Source organism: Prionailurus bengalensis, chromosome A1, assembly GCF_016509475.1.
Source record: "Prionailurus bengalensis isolate Pbe53 chromosome A1, Fcat_Pben_1.1_paternal_pri, whole genome shotgun sequence".
NCBI classification, from domain to species: domain Eukaryota; kingdom Metazoa; phylum Chordata; class Mammalia; order Carnivora; family Felidae; genus Prionailurus; species Prionailurus bengalensis.
The window spans coordinates 145,597,865-145,615,211 of NC_057343.1; the positions used below are offsets into that span (position 1 = coordinate 145,597,865).

At 37.2% G+C, this 17,347-nt stretch overlaps 1 protein-coding gene and 1 long non-coding RNA gene across 2 annotated transcripts in view; one reads left to right on the forward strand and one right to left on the reverse strand.

Annotated features, from left to right (window-relative positions):
* Positions 1 to 365, forward strand: part of CKMT2 (creatine kinase, mitochondrial 2) — a 28,693-nt gene extending 28,328 nt beyond the window's left edge. Inside the window, exon 10 of the mRNA XM_043593169.1 lies at positions 107 to 365. Within this exon, the coding sequence (XP_043449104.1) occupies positions 107 to 226 (120 nt within the window). The 3' untranslated portion in view covers positions 227 to 365. The remainder of the gene's footprint in view (positions 1 to 106) is intronic.
* The window catches only part of LOC122490488, a 36,648-nt gene that overhangs the window by 5,560 nt on the left and 13,741 nt on the right, over positions 1 to 17,347 (reverse strand). The window lies entirely within an intron of this gene.

Here is a 17,347-nt window from a genome sequence, read left to right on the forward strand (position 1 = left end):
GTCCATCTAACATGGTATTTTATTTGTCCCAGTATTGTTCTTATTAATTAATGCCTTGCATGTGTCTTCTATGCAAATTAATCATTTGTCTTTTTCACTATCAAAGGTTGAGCTTGTTCAGATAGTCATCGATGGAGTCAACTATCTGGTGGATTGTGAAAAGAAGTTGGAGAGAGGCCAAGATATTAAGGTCCCACCGCCTCTGCCTCAGTTTGGCAGAAAGTGAACTTTCTCTTTTCCAAACTGTAAATAATTTGTCTGCTGGTATGACAGACATGAAGGTATTTTACTCTGAGAGTTTTTATAGACTTGCAAAAATGTAACACTGTATGTCCTATCTTTACAATAAAACTCTCCTTAATATGTTTAGTTTCCCCGATTTTTTAAAATCCTAAGAAAGGCAAATGCATGAAATTACAAGTAGCAGCAGGCAAAAGTGTTTTAAGGCACTGATAAAACATATTTCTAAGACCACTTACACACCAAGCTAAAAACCCTCCATTCATCTAGATGCTACAATATCAGCACTGTAACAAAACTTTATGGACAACATTGGTAGATTAATTCCTCATTTCCCAATCATGTTTCTGGCAACTAGAACAAGAAGCAATTCATTTTCTTGAGAGTGTGGAAATAATTATAACTACACAAATGAAGACAAACAGAGGTTACTTAGGGATGGCTACAGAAAAGGAGTCAGCCACGATCACTACGTTGATGACAAATTCAAGATAAGCATATAAAAGCATTCTGGTGACAAATATGGGAAAGTTTCAGATACACCCTGATTGGGGTTGTAGGCACTGGAGAAACTCAAGGCAGAATACATGGAAATGGGGTATCCAACAGAACTGGTTTGAAAAGCCAACCTTTGGTTGGTCCTGAGGTGGAAGAAGGGTAAAAATATTAGGGAAGATTGAGGTCACCAAATCCAAATCGAGGATTATTCCCTAAGCCTGAATGGCCTCATTTCAAATCTTGTTATGCTTTTACATTCATGAAGTGATGTCAGAAACATAAAGTGGCATGACAGAAGAGTTGAGAACTCGGTAGCAAGAAATTGTACCACAACATTAAAAATTGTTAACTTCAATGACAGGAATGAGATCAAATTCTACATTCTGTAGGTGACACTGCAGATGCTAGAGTAAAAAAACAATGTGCTCATGCTAGTGCTTACAAGCACTACATTAATTTATGAATGGCAAATTGGTATGTGGTAAAAATTTAGACAAGGAAACTGGACCCAATATAATTGAGGATATTATGTTAAGTACCCTGAATGGGATGGGGTAGAGGGCTGTTCTGCCAACCAAGGCCTGTAGACAGATAAGAAATCAGAACTTCACGTAGTAATGAGCATTCTAGGGGCAGAAAGATAAAGGGTAGAGAACACAGGTATCCTGGCCAAGCATGTTGACTCTATAGCCAGACTGACTAGGCCTAAGTCCCAACTTTCCCACCATATGACATCAAATGATTTAGTTTCTGCATTCCTCAGTTTCCTTTGTATAAAATGAGCACAATGATCATGAACACCTCATAGGGCTGCTGGGAGCAGAACAGTGATCATTGGGAAGTGCATTTAGAAGTGCTCATCACATTGCATGTACAATGTAAGGGGTTTGTAGAAGAAGGCATAATAACTTAACCAATATTGTAATTATTATGATAACTGATCTCTGAATATCCCTTAAACCGTCCTTTGGGCAAACCAACAGACATCAACATCCCTCTTCTGAAAGGACTTACATGAAAATAGGTAGATGAAGGCAAATACATATAGCTAAAGAGAAACATAAGCATACAGGAGTTGAAGAGACCCAACAAAGGGGCATATGCCAACATTATTCCTTTTCTTTTCTTTTCTTTTTTTTTTTTTTGGAATAAGAGCTGAAAAGCAAGCACTGGCATAAAAATATAGGGATACTGATATAAAAAGGAAGCAACCCTTGTGATCTAAATCTACACCACAACATTTACAGAAGAGTTAATACCTATTCTTCTCAAACTATTCCCAAAACCCAAAGAGGAAGGAAAAGTGAAATTCATTCCACAACATCAGCATTAGCCTGATACCAACACCAAAGACAGAAGATAGAAAAACCACAGGCCAACATCCATGATGAATACGGGCAAAACTCCCTGGACAAACAGCAAATTAAATTCAACAATACATGAAAAGGATCATTCACCATGATCAAGTGGGATTTCTGGGATGCACAGTGATTCAATATCCACAAATCAATGAGATATACCACATTAATAAGAGGAAGGATAAAAACCGTATAATCATCTCAATAGATGTGGAAGAAGCATCTGACAAAATATACTACCCATTCATGATACAAATTCTCACCAGAGTGGGTTCAGGAGAAACAGACATCAATATAATAAAGGCCTTATATGAACAACTCACAGCTAACTGCATACTACTTAATAGGTGAAAAATGGAAAGTTTTTCCTCTAAGATTAGGAACACGATGAGCATGTCCACTCTCACTACTTTTATTCACCATAGTACTGGACATCCTAGCCACAGCAGTCAGACAAGGAAAGAAATAAAAGGCATCTAAAGTGGTAATGAACAGGTAAAACTGTCACTACTTGCAGATGATATACTATACATACAAAACCCAAAAGTTCCCATCAAAAAAAAAAAAACAGGAAGAAAGTATAATATGTGAAATCAGTAAAGTTGCAGAATACAAAATTAATATACAGAAATCAGTTGCATTTCTACACACCAATAATGAAATAGCAGAGAGAGAAATTAAGAATGATCCCTTTTACAATTGCACCCAAAAAGAACACACACTGGAATAAATTTAACCAAGGAGGTGAAAGATCTATACTCTGAGAACTGGAAGATACTAATCAAAGAAATTTGAAGATTACACAAATGGAAAGATATAACATGCTCATGAATTGGAAGAATGAATATCAGTGGAATGTCTGGGCTGCTCAAACAACCTACAGATTCAATGCAATACCTATCAAAACACTACTAGTATTTTCCACCAAACTAGAATGAATAATCTCCAAATTTCCACGAAGCCAACAAAGACCTTGAACATCCAAGGCAGCTGTGAGAGAGAAAAACAAAGCTGGAGGTATCACAGTCGCAGATTTCAAGATGTACTGCAAGGCTATAGTCATCATAACACTATGATGCCAGCAGAAAAAGAGACACATAGGTCCATGGAACAAGACAGAATGCTCAGAAATGAATCCATGATCCTGTGATCAGGAAATGTACAGGCAAAGGAGACAAGAGTATATAATGGGGGAAGGACAGTCAATAAATAGTGCTGGGAAAATTGGACTGCTAGATGCAAAAGAATGAAACTGTACCACTTTATTATGCCATATGCAAAAATAAACTCAAGATGGATTAAAGACCCAAATGTGAGGCACGGAACCATAAAACTCCTAAGAGAAAATCTAGGCAGTAAATCCTTGGACACTGGCCTCAGCAGTAGGTCTATGGATAGGTCTCCTCAGGCAAGTAAAACAAAAGCAGTAATAAGCCATTGGGACCACCACAAAATAACAAGCTTTTACACAGTAAAGGAAACCACCAATAGAACAAAAAGACAACCTACCAAATGGGAGAGTATATGTACAAGTGGTATTTCTAATAAGGGGTTCATTTCCAAAATAGCAAAATACTCACACAATTAAAGAAACAACAAATCATCACATGAAAAGATGGGCAGAGCACCTGAATAGATATTTTGCCCCAAGAAGACATACAAATGGCCAGATACATGAAAATATGCTCCACATCACTATCATCAAGGAAATGCAAACCAAAATCATAATGAGATAGCACCTCATACCTGTCATAACGACCAGAATCACAAAGACAAGAAATGACAAGTGTTGGTGAGGATGTGGAAGAAAAGGAGCCCTCGTGCACTGTTGGTAGCAATGTAAATGGGTATAGCCACTGTGGAAAACTATGGAGGTTCCTGAAAACATTAAAAATGTAAACACCATAAAATCTAAGAATTCCACTACTGGCTATTTACCCAAAGAAAACAAAAACACAAATTTGAAAAGATATATTCACCCCTATGTTTACTGCAGCAATATTTACAAGAGACATGATGTAGCAACAGTGTGTCCACTGAGAAGTTGAACAGATTAAGAAGAACTCATCTATGCATACAACAGAATATTACTCAACCATAAAAAAGAATGAGATCTTGCCCTTTGCAACAGCATGGATGCACCTAGAGAGTATTTTGCTAAGTGAAGTAAGTTAGAGAACAAGCAAATACCACATGATTTCACTTATATGTGGAATGACAAACACAAAAGAATAAAAAACTAACAGATCCATAAATACAGAAAAGAAACTATTGTTTGCCAGAGGAGAGGTGAGAATGTGCGTGTGGAATCACTGAAATAAGTGATGTGGGTTAAGACTTACAAACTTCCCGTTATAAAATTAAAAAAAAAAAACAATAACATGAGAAGTACAGTAATGGAAACATAGTCACAGGGGAAAAAAAAAACAAATTTCTGAAATCTGTATTACATCATCCTCAACAGCATAATTAACAGGAAGAATTAACAGCACAGAATGTATGGCGAGTATCTCTTCCTTTTTGTTGTATTTTTACTGAATTCATTTGTCACCTTTGCCACTAATTCTACTCATCAATATCAAAACCACATTTGCATTGAATATTAGTTTGCCCACAGACTTTAATTATCTTACCTACATTTGAAATTCTTGATTTATAAGGCTATTTGACCTTTATTGTATTTCCAGGAATTATTCATCTGTAACTTTCCTTTTTAAGAACAAGATATTCATATCTAAAGACATGCATTTAATAACCATGTCTACAATGAATTCCTAATGCTCAATCTGGCATCTCAATTTTTGTTGAAATCTCCATATTCATTAAATATCCTTCCCTGACTGCTCCTCAGACAATTTTCAGATCATGTAACAGCATCTTAATTAGATAGGAGAACATTCTTTCTCCTCAAGCATTGCCAAATATTTGATAGATATAATCCTGTTTGCAAAAGTTGTGCTAAGTTATACTTCTGGCACACAAAACAAGCACATTGGCAAAATTATAGTACAAATAAAAGATGTTTTATATGAGTCTCCTGAAAGAGATAAAGAGACTTGTAACTATTAAAATTCTAGTTGAATGTCATATTTCAGCCAAAGTAGTCATAGCATGCCAGTAGTTCCCATTTCCTAAGGTCTAGTTCAATCAACATTCATGAAGCAATGATGTGCACAGAATATTGTTCTGAATCACAGGACCTTTTTAATTTGAAACGATCTTTGTATCTGAAGCAGAATGCAGAAAGAATAAGCTTTGGCAGCTGAGAAATCATTCTGGCCCTCTTACGTGGGGAAGAGAAATGTTGTCCTTCTCCTTGACTTCTGTGCTGCCACATCATCATCCTAAGTATGTTGGCTCAAAGGGAATTGGTTATTCTCTCTCAGGCCAAAAGTCACCCAAGAACATGTTTTGGAGGCAGCCACAATACGTTGTTTTGAGGTCAAAAGATTTGCTTTAAATTCAGGCTCTGCCACTAATTGACTATATGACTGAGGGCAAATTTTTTCCATACTTTTATTTTTTTCTTTTTCAGGTTTTTATTTAAATTCAATTTAGTTAATATACACTGCAATATTAGTTTCAGGTGTAGAATTTAGTGATCCATCACTTACTTACAACATCCAGTACTCATCACAAGTGCTCTCCTTAAATACCTACCACCCATTTAACCCACCCCCTGCCCACCTCTCCTCCAGCAATCCTCAGTTTATTCTCTATAGTTAAGAGTCTGTTTTATGGTTTGCCTCTCTTTTTCCCCTTGCATGTTCATCTGTTTTATATCTTAAATTCCACATATGACTGAAATCTTACGGTATTTGTTTTTGAATGACCTATTTTGCTTAGTATGATATTCTCTAGCTCCATCCACATCATTGCAAACGTCAATATTTCATTCTTTTGATGGCTGAGTAATATTTCATACAATATTACATATGTATGTATACATATATATACAGTATACATATAACAACTTTAAGTTTGAGAAAGATGGAGAAAGCAAGTGGGGGAGGGGCTAGAGAGAGGAGCAAAGAGAATCACAAGCAGGCTTTGCACTGCCAGCATGGAGCCTGATGTTGAGCTTGAGCTCATGAACCATAAGATCATGACCTGAGCCAAAACCAAGAGTAAGATGCTTAACCAACTGAGCTACCCAGGTGCCCCAATATACCTCAACTTCTTTATCCATTCATCAGCTGATGGACACTTGGGCTTTGTCCATAGTTTGACTATTGATAATGCTGCTATCAATATTGGGGTGCATATATCACTTCAAATCAGTATTTTTGTATCATTTGGGTAAATACCTAGTAGGGCAATTGCTAGATCATAGGATAGTTCTTTTAACTTTGTGAGGAACCTCCATACTGTTTTCCAGAGTGACTTTACTAGCTTGCATTCCCACCAACAGGGTTTCCCTTCTCTGCATCCTCATCAACATGTTATTTCCTGAGCTGTTAATTTTAGCCATTCTGACAGGTATGAGGGGATATCTCATTGTACCTTTGACTGACATTTCCTGATGGTGAGTTTTTGTACATTTTGGATACTATCTCTTTATCAGATATGTAATTTGAAAGTATCTTCTCCCATTCCAAAGATTGCCTTTTAAGTTTTTTATCTTAAGTGCCAATAGTTCATTTTTGCTTTTGTTCCCTTGCCTCCAGAGATGTATCTAGTAGGAAGTTGCTACAGCCAACATCAAAGACTTTATTGCCTGTATTCTCCTCTAGGATTTTTATGGTTTCACATCTCACATTTAGGTCTTTCATCCCTTTTGAAACTCAGAGTTTTCCCCTTATGATCAGGAACAAGACCAGATGTCCACTCTCACCACTTTTATTCAAAAAGTACTGGAATCCTAGCCACAGCAATCAGTCAAGGAAAAGAAATAAAACATCCAATTAGAAGGGAAGAAGTCAAACTGTCACTATTCACAGATGACATGATACTATACATAGAAAACTCTAATTACTCCCTGAAAAACTACTACGAATTCAATAAGGTTGCAGGATACAAAATCAAAATACAGAAATCCACTGCATTTCTATACCCTAATAATGACGCAGCAGAAAGAGAAATTAAGAAAACAATCCCATTTACAATTGTCCCTCCCCCAATAATAAAATACCTAGGAATCAACTTAACCAAGGAGGTCAAAGACCTATACTCTGAAAACTCTTAAGTCACCGATGAAAGAAATTGAAGATGACACAAACAAATAGAAAGATAGTCTATGCTCATGGATCGGAAGAATATTGCTAAAGTATCTATACTATCCAAAGCAATCTACAGATTTCATTCAATCCTTATCAAAATACCAACAGCATTTTTCACAGAGCTGGTATAATCCTAAAATTTGTATAGAACCACAAAAAACCCCAAATGGCCAGAGCAATCTTGAAAAAGAATAATAAAACTGGAGGCATTACAAACTCAGATTTCAAGATAAACTATAAAGCTGCAGTAATCAAAATAGCATGGTACTGGCACAAAAACAGACACACAGATCAATAGCATAGAACACAGAGCCCAGAAATAAACCCACAATTATAAGGTCGATTATTCTTTGACTAAGGAGGCAAGAGTACGCACTGGGAAAAAGTCTCTTCAACAAATGGTGTTGGGAAAAACTGGACAGCTACATGCAAAAGAATGAAACTGGGCCACTTACACTATACACAAAAATAAGCCCCAAATGAATTTAGGATATAAATGTGAGACCGGAAGCCATAAAAATCCTAGAAGAGAGCACAGGCAGTTTCTCTGACATTGGCTATAGCAACATTTTTTAGGCATCACTTCTGAGGCAAAGGAAACAAAAGCAAAAATAAACTACTGGGACCACATCAAATAAGAAGTTTCTGCACAGAAAAGAAGAATCAGCAAAACTAAAAGATGTAAAACCAAATGCGAGAAGATATTTGCCAATAATGTATCTGCTAAAGGTTTAGCACTCAAAATCTATAAAGAATTTAATACAATTCAACACAAAAATACAAATAATCAAATTGAAAAATAGGCATTTGAACAGACATTTCTCCAAAGTAGATATACAGATGGTCAACAGACACATGAAAAGATGCTCATCATTCCTCATCATCAGGGAATATAAATCAAAACCACAATGAGGTAGCACCTCTCACCTCTGAGAATGGCTAACATAAAAAACACAAAAAACAACTGTAGTAAGGGTGTGGAGAAAAAGAAATCCTGTTGCACTGTTGGTGGGAATGCAAACTGGTGTATCCACTGTGGAATACAGAATGGAGGCTCCTCAAAAAATTAAAAATAGAATTACCATATGATCCAGTAAATTCACTACTGAGTATTTATCTGAAGAACACAAAAACACTAATTTGAAAAGACATATGCACCTCTCTGTTTACTGCAGCATTATTTACAATAGCCAAATTATGGAAGCAGCCCAAGTGTCCACTGCTAGAAGAATGGATAAAGAAGACGTGATATATAAATACTACATTACTCAGACATAAAAAAGAATGAAAGCTTGCCATTTGCAACAAAATAGATGGATCTAGAGAGCATAATGCTAAGTGAAATCAGAGAAAGATAAATCCTACATGATTTCACTCTTATGTACATAATTTAAGAAACAAAACAAAGAAAAAAAAAACAAAACAGACTTAACTACAGAGAACTGACGGTTATGAGAGGGGAGGTGAGTGAGGGGGATGAGTGAAATACATCAAGGGGATTAAGAGTACACTTATCTTGATGAGCACTGAATAATGTATAGAATTGTTCTATACTGAGTAATGTATAGAACTGTATACTGTATTGTATACCTGAAATGAATGTAACACTGTATACTAACTCTTTTGGAATTAAAAATTTAAAAACATAGTAAGTCAGGAGACTGATACCCTGAAGACACTGGAAAATGCAAAAATGCTGATTTTTAAAAAATGTTTATTTTTAAGAGAGAGAGAGCGAGCAAGCAGGGAAGGGACTGAAAAAAGGAAACAGAATCTGAAGCAGGCTTCAGGCTCTGAGCTGTCAGCACAGAGCCCAACACGGGGCTCAAACACAGAAAACATGAGATCATGACCTGAGCCAAAGTTGGTCACTTAACTGATTGAGCCACCCAGGCACCCCCTAAAAATGCTGATTTTGATAATAGTCTGAATCCTACTCAGTGAAAATAACAACAAAAAACTACGGATGCATGCAAAAAAACTGATAAATCTCCAAAACAACAAAAAAAAACCATTCAGCTAAGCCCAGGCAACCCAAATAATCATAAAGGATAATAAAATGGTCCTTGTTTTAAGTCATAAAAAGATACAGGGAGGACATTTTATAATTATACACATGTAAATCCACTAAGAAAACTTAAAAATTCTAAATATGTATCCATTTAGTAAGTTTCAAAATACATGAAGCCCAAACTGACAAAACTTAAAGAGGAAATAAACAAATACCCAACATTCCTTTCTCAGTATTCCATAGGACAATCTGACCAAGTATCAGGAAGAATTCAAAGGACTTAAACCTCAACTGTGTATGGATCTGCAGGGAAAGCAGATGCCATGGCAGGATTCAACATGAAAGTGCTATTTGTAGGAAGGAGCAGGAGAAGCAGATGTGTTTGAATCATGACACTAGACAGAAAAAAGGAAGTCCCACACTACAACACAGGTCCAGGAAAGTTTCATGCAGGCCAATGGGGGTCTTCACACCTGTTAGAAGAGTCATGCAACTCCTAAGGCAAGAATGGGCCTTGCTCATTTATGGGCTGCAAGCAGACCATGAGAACACTGGCCTCAGTACGAACATTATGGTTGATCCAGAGGGGCTGTACCTGGAGCTGTCAGTCAATTATGCCCCCTGCAAGAGAAGATCTCAGTAATACATTTTAACGGCCACTACCATCTACCCTTCGTATCATATACACTTACTTCTAGAAGAAGCTCCTCTGTGGCTTCCAGGAATCTCACTTCCTACAGAAGATCTTAGAAGACAGGTTAGTGGTATGAACTAAATCCCCCTTGTTGCAACTGGTATTTCTCTTCAGCTGCATCCATTACCCATTCTAAATTTTCCTCATTTTCAACTATCACTTTGGCTGATGTTAGGGCCTTTTCTTCTGTGTGAGCAAAACCTTCAATCCTGAGGCCTTGGCAATTGCACCCTTTTTGCATCGGTCTTGTTTTACAATGTTACAACAATACAAGGGAGTACCAGGAGGTACTCCATGTACCTCCAAGTGGACATCTGAATTCCACACCTATTTCTTCCTGTCCCTTTGTATAAAAGCAGCTCTGTACCTCCTTCTCCTGTCACGACTGATTATCCCTTCCACAAACGTGACCACTTCTCACTTGCTTGTACCCGGAAATAAATTTCTTATTCATTTCTGAATGTCAAAAAAAACTTCGTAACTACTTTTTAAAATTTAAAATGGAATCAAGTCTAACTTTTTAATGTGAAGAGATATGTAGCTGTTGTTAATTATAGAATAAAACTTTGGTATAAATTATGGACTATCTATTGTATTTAATTCAATAATCAAGGTAGAAATGAAGTAATCACCATCTCTCCACATTAAAAATACAGTTGACCCTTACACAATGTGGGGGTTAGGGGTGCCGATCCCCTGCACAGTCAAAAATCTATGTATAACTTTTGACTCCCTAAAACTTAACTAGTAGCCTACTGTTGACCAGAAGCCTTATAGAGAGCATAGTCAATTAACACAGATTTTGTATGTTATATGTACTATATACCATATTCTTATAATAAAGTTAGAAAAAAAAGTCAAGAATATCCTAAAGAGAAAATACATTCATAATATTCTACTAAAAAAATCTACATGTAAGTGGATCCATGCAGTTCAAACCCATGCTATTCAAAGGTCATCCAAAATTATTTAATATAGGTAGGTAATTATACATGGGCTTATAATTTAATTGAGATACAAAGCATATATGAGGGAGGCTCAACACTCTCAAGAAAAAAAAAGGTAAATAAATAGTCATCTGAGAATTAAACTAGAAAAATCTGCACATAATGGATACTAGTCATCTGGAAGACCAAACCAAAGAACTCCAAGTCTACAATCAGGTGATTCAGAAGAAGCCAAATTAACTATATTTTATCCTTTCTGCAAAAAAACAAACAAAAGAACAACAATAACAACAACAAAACTTATGTGAAGAGAAGGCTTCTTCTCTTCTGGTAGGGATGGCATTAGACCATTTGATTACCTGCTTTGGACCCCTATGTTTATTGAGTCACTTATCCTAGTGCTGTAAAAATGCCCACAAGAGAGGTCAAAGATTAAAGAGGTAGCACCATAATTATCTATCCTTTCTTTAAGAGTAACTTATGTTTGACAATGAGTAAATCAGTTTGAGAGCTGTAACTAAGGAATTGTAAAAGCAGGATTTAAGAAGATGTGGTATATATATATATACACAATGGAGTATTACTCAGCCATTAAAAAGAATGTAATCTTGTTATTTGACCAAATGGATGGATCTAGAGCGTTTAATGTTAAATGAAATCAGTCACAGAAAGGCAAATGCTCTATGATTTCATTCATATATAGAATTAAAAAAAAGAAATAAACCAGTTTCTTAATATAGAACTTGTGGTTGCCAGATGGGAAGTAGGTAGGGTAGGGAAGGAAACAGGTGAAATAGGTGAATGGGATTAAGAGTATACTTATGATGAGCACTGAGAAATGTATAGAATGACTAAATCATGTTGCACACCTGAAGCTAATATAATACTGTAGACTATACTTGAATTAAAAATTTTACTTTTATGAATCTTAGAGCTACAGTGGAAATGCAATGAACTGATCCTGTTATTTGCTTTTTAACATATACATCAGACTCCTTACTTTTCAAAAAGGCATTGGACTCATATAGGCTATCTGTATATTGAATCTGAAGATATGGGGAAGAAATGTTTTAGCATCTCCACAAAATGTTTGTACAGAACTCGGTTGTATAAAAGCATCTCTGAAAATAGAAATCTATTTTAAATAACATAGGTGAGGTTCAAAAAGAAGACACTGGGCTCCTGGAATGTAAAAGCTGTGCTGAAGACATGGGCAAACATGCATGGAGTAGATGTAAACAGAGACATGTAATTTGCCATCATAGCCTGAATTACTGGGAACTCATCAGTACTGATGAGGCACTAACTACATTCCGGTGCACTTCAATCAGAACCAGATTATACCATTAAAATTAATGAAGCACCACAAGACTTTAATGAGTAAAAGAGAGTTGGTTTTAAAGTCTTTTATGCATTTTATTCATTTCACAACAATTTGGTTGACAGTGCTATCACATTCCTCTTGTAAACAGGTAAGAAGTTTTAGTTACTAAAAGTTTTAAGTAACACATTATATTCAACACACTCCCTGGCACAACTGAACATTCACTTAAATGGTCTAATGCTTTAACTTAATTAAAACAGGTCAATTTGTCTTTTGCCATCATGTCTGCCTTTTAAAAGAAACTAAACAACTGTTCTCTCTCAGATCCCAAATTTTCTCATTATACTGATGAGTTGTTTTTTCTCTTTTAAGCTCCTAGTACCTTTCAAGCCAATAAGGCCCTGTTTTTGTCTTTTCTAGAAGTAGACACATCATGAGTATGTGTGTGTCAGAGGTGGGGGATGGGGAAGGGAGCCCAACCACCTCCAAATAGGACTCCACTATGAGATTCAGCAGAATATTAAACTGGGAAGGACTGGTGAATATTTTTCAGGTATGAATGTACTTTAGCATGTACCTGAAAAATAAGAGAATGAATTAGTAGGCAACCACAGGAAGGTGACATGGCCATATCTCTGAGCACAGGAAAGGGACCAGACATTTTAAATTCTGAATCCAGTTCTGAAAAATGTAATGTTAGTTACGTTCCCCTTAAGTTTTTCCCCAGTGTAAATAACTATTACTGTGCACAAGTATTAGTATATAATGAGTAGTACCATTCATAACTATCTGGGAAGCTTTAGAGCATAAAATGCTTAATAAATAGGATTTTCGGGGCGCCTGGGTGGCGCAGTCGGTTAAGCGTCCGACTTCAGCCAGGTCACGATCTTGCGGTCCGTGAGTTCGAGCCCCGCGTCAGGCTCTGGGCTGATGGCTCAGAGCCTGGAGCCTGTTTCTGATTCTGTGTCTCCCTCTCTCTCTGCCCCTCCCCCGTTCATGCTCTGTCTCTCTCTGTCCCAAAAATAAATAAAGGTTGAAAAAATAAATAAATAAATAGGATTTTCAAAAAGGGCTTTGTTCTCCACAAATAATACTTTCTAAATTCAAATTGGTAACTGATTTTTTTATAAGAAAGCAAGATTATACATAGGTAACAACTTGATTCTTAAAGAACAGCTTCTTAAACAGCAAATAAAAGATGTGAAAGCAAGCTTCAAGAGAATGAAAACACTACTTTTAAAGGGTAAATATCAGTTTTTCTATTTTGTAAATTGTGGTAAAATATACATAAAATTTACCATTTTAACCATTTTTAAGTGTACAATTAAGTGGTACTAAGCACACTCACAGTGCTCCATAACCAGCACCACTATCCTAAATAGGTTTTTAAAACAAATTCCCCATAACAGGAAAAGCAGCAACACTTATAGATTGAAGACTGTAAAATCTGGTTTAAAAGAAGTCCCACTATCTGGTTTGCTTTCCTGCTCCAACACACATTGTTTAGATATCTAAAGGCAACATATGACCAATATAGCTAATGCTCTATTTGAAAACTAGCGAGGGATAACCATACTGAGCTGCTTTGGGCACACCTGGACACAATTCCACATTTGCCCTCCACTTATGCCTTGGGGTATTACTGGCTTAACTGTTTTTCTGGAGGTATGGACTGCTCAACTTGTCTTCATAGAACTCACCATTGTATGGTCACATCTTCCAGAATATACACAATATGATTTTATACACATTCCTAGTCCATAAATATTTCCTAAAATATTTGCAGGACCTTTTTCCCAAGACCATTTATTTTCTATGCCAAACCTTTTGGAGGGCTACTTTTTCCCTACTATGTGGTGCTCTTACATTAGTTCATCCTAAGTCATTTATGATTTTTTACCCAGAGACTTGAAGGTAGATTATTTCTTATGTAGTTATTAAATCTGTACTACACATTTTGATCACTTAGTTATGTTCACTTTCATCCTTTCTAAAGCATTAGCTTAAATTTTTCTCCCTCCCTCTGTGCACACACCTCATTTACCAAAGCATTTCAGCTTACTGGAGAGAATGATTAAATTGACTAGGGCTTTTTTTTTTTTTTTTCAACGTTTTTTATTTATTTTTGGGACAGAGAGAGACAGAGCATGAACGGGGGAGGGGCAGAGAGAGAGGGAGACACAGAATCGGAAACAGGCTCCAGGCTCTGAGCCATCAGCCCAGAGCCTGACGCGGGGCTCGAACTCACGGACTGCGAGATCGTGACCTGGCTGAAGTCGGACGCTTAACCGACTGCGCCACCCAGGCGCCCCTGACTAGGGCTTTTTTATTGACTCCTTCCCATCACCTCTCTTATCTTCCTCCCCAGTTGTCTGCAACACATTCTACTGTGAAGTTTTCTAAAATCTCCCAGAAAGTATGAATTCATCTGTAATCTTTACTACCAGTGTAATTCCTTCACTTACCACCTTACCAGTCGTTTATGAATCTGCATGCCTTACTCTCAAAGGCTATTGGGTAGACTCTGTCGTTTTTGTGTATCTTGCATTCAAGAAGGTACTGACATACAGTAGAGATAAAAAAAAAAAAAAGGAAACAATCAACAAAACTAAAAGGCAACCAACGGAATGGGAAAAGATATTTGCAAATGACATATCAGACAAAGGGCTAGTATCCAAAATCTATAAAGAACTCACCAAACTCCACACCCAAAAAACAAATAATCCAGTGAAGAAATGGCAGAAGACATGAATAGACACTTTTCCAAAGAAGACATCCAGATGGCCAACAAGCACATGAAAAGATGCTCAATGTCGCTCCTCATTAGGGAAATACAAATAAAAACCACACTCAGATATCACCTCACGCCAGTTCAGAGTGGCCAAAATGAACAAATCAGGAGACTATAGATGCTGGAGAGGATATGGAGAAACGGGAACACTCTTGCACTGTTGGTGGGAATGCCAACTGGTGCAGCCACTCTGGAAACCAGTGTGGAGTTTCCTCAAAAAATTAAAAATAGATGTACCCTATGACCCAGCAATAGCACTGCTAGGAATTTACCCAAGGGATACAGGAGTGCTGATGCATAGGGGCACTTGTACCCCAATGTTTACAGCAGCACTTTCAACAATAGCCAAATTATGGAAAGAGCCTAAATGTCCATCAATTGATGAATGGATAAAGAAGTTATGGTTTATATATACAACGGAACACTACTTGGCAATGAGAAAGGATGAAATCTGGCCTTTTGTAGCAACATGGATGGAACTGGAGAGTGTTGTGCTAAGTGTAGTAAGTCATAGAGAGAAAGACAGATACCATATGTTTTCACTCTTATGTGGATCCTGAGAAACTTAACAGAAGACCATGGGGGAGGGAAAGGGAAAAAAAGAGAGGGAGGGAGCCAAACCATAAAAGACTCTTAAAAACTGAGAATAAATTGAGGGTTGATGGGGGTGGGAGGGAGGGAAAAGTGGGTGATGGGCAGCGAGGAAGGCACCTGTTGGGATGAGCACTGGGTATTGTATGGAAACCAATTTGACAATAAATTTCCTATTTAAAAAAAATGCTTCTTCCTCACTTACCCCATTTTATAGGATTCGTAACTACATACCTCCCACTGCTCCCTATGAAGGGACCATCTAGCTCCCAAATCAGGTAGCATTTCCTCAGACATAAGAGGAAGAGAAGTAAGTACTCATTTCAGAGAGGAGAGCCTGGAAATCTCACCACTTACATCTAATTTAGCTTTAAGTATTCACTTGAAGCACTTGATGTCATACCGCTAAAAAGCATGATTAGGAACTTGAACTTGAGAGGTACACCATAAGAGGGTTAGAGTTGAGTCAGAACGCCACGTTACTTTTGTGATTAATATTTCCAATGTTATTCTTTATTTTTACATTTTTTATGTTTTATTTTATTTTTGAGAGAGAGAGTGTGAGTGGGGGAGGGGCAGAGAGAGAGAGGGAGACACAGAATGTGAAGCTGGCTCCAAGCTTCAAGCCGTCAGCACAGAGCCCAACGCGGGGCTCGAATTCATGAACTCTGAGATCATGACCTGAGTCGAAGTTGGACGCTTAACCGACTGAGCTACCCAGGAGCCTCCCAATACTATTCTTACTCATGTTTAAGCAAAGAATAAAGAAAAGATTCAAGCTTTTTCAGGGGAGAATATAAACATCATATTATTCCTATTCCCTATTGCTTAGCCACCTCAAGCAACTTCCATTAATGGGTTTCTCTTATGAAACCCTTCAGATACAATTTTTTTCCATTTTTTTTTTTAAGAGAGAGCATAAGCAAGGAAGAGGAGCAGAGGAATAGAGAGAGAATCTTAAGCAGGATCCATGCTCAGTGTGGAGTCTGATGCAGGGCTCAAGCCCATGACCCTAGGATCATGACCTGTGCTGAAATGGAGTTGGACGGTCTACTGACTAGAGCCACCCAGACACTCTCACTTCTGAAAGAAAGCAGTACTGCTTTTAACTTCCTTACTGAGAAAACCAACACTGCAATTGAAGAAATAAAAAAGTAAGGCCATATCCATGTGCATGTCAGGTAATAAAACTGTCAGTGTGACAGTCACTTAACTTCTCTATCCTTTCATTTACTGACCTGTAAAACAAGAATAGATTTTTTAAAGGTATGTATTTCTATAAATCTGTATATATTGGAAATTCTCATGTGTGGTCTCAAAATTCTCATGTATTAAAAAACTGTTTAGTAAAAATTCTAGGGGGTGCCTGGGTGGATCATTCAATTGGGTATCTGACTCTGGATTTTGGCTCAGGTCACTATCTCACAGTCATGAGATAGAGCCCTGTGTTTAGTGTGGCATGGAGTGCAGAATCTGCTTGGAATTATCTCTCCCTCTCTCTCTGCTCCTCCCCCTCTCGTGTGCATGTTCTCTCTCATGCACGTGCTCTCAAAGTTAATTTAAAAACTTAAAAAGATCAGGAGGAAGATGGCGGAGAAGGACACTGGGCTCACCACGTCCTGCAGATCACTTAGGTTCCACCTACACCTGCCTAAATAAGCCAGAAAACCACCA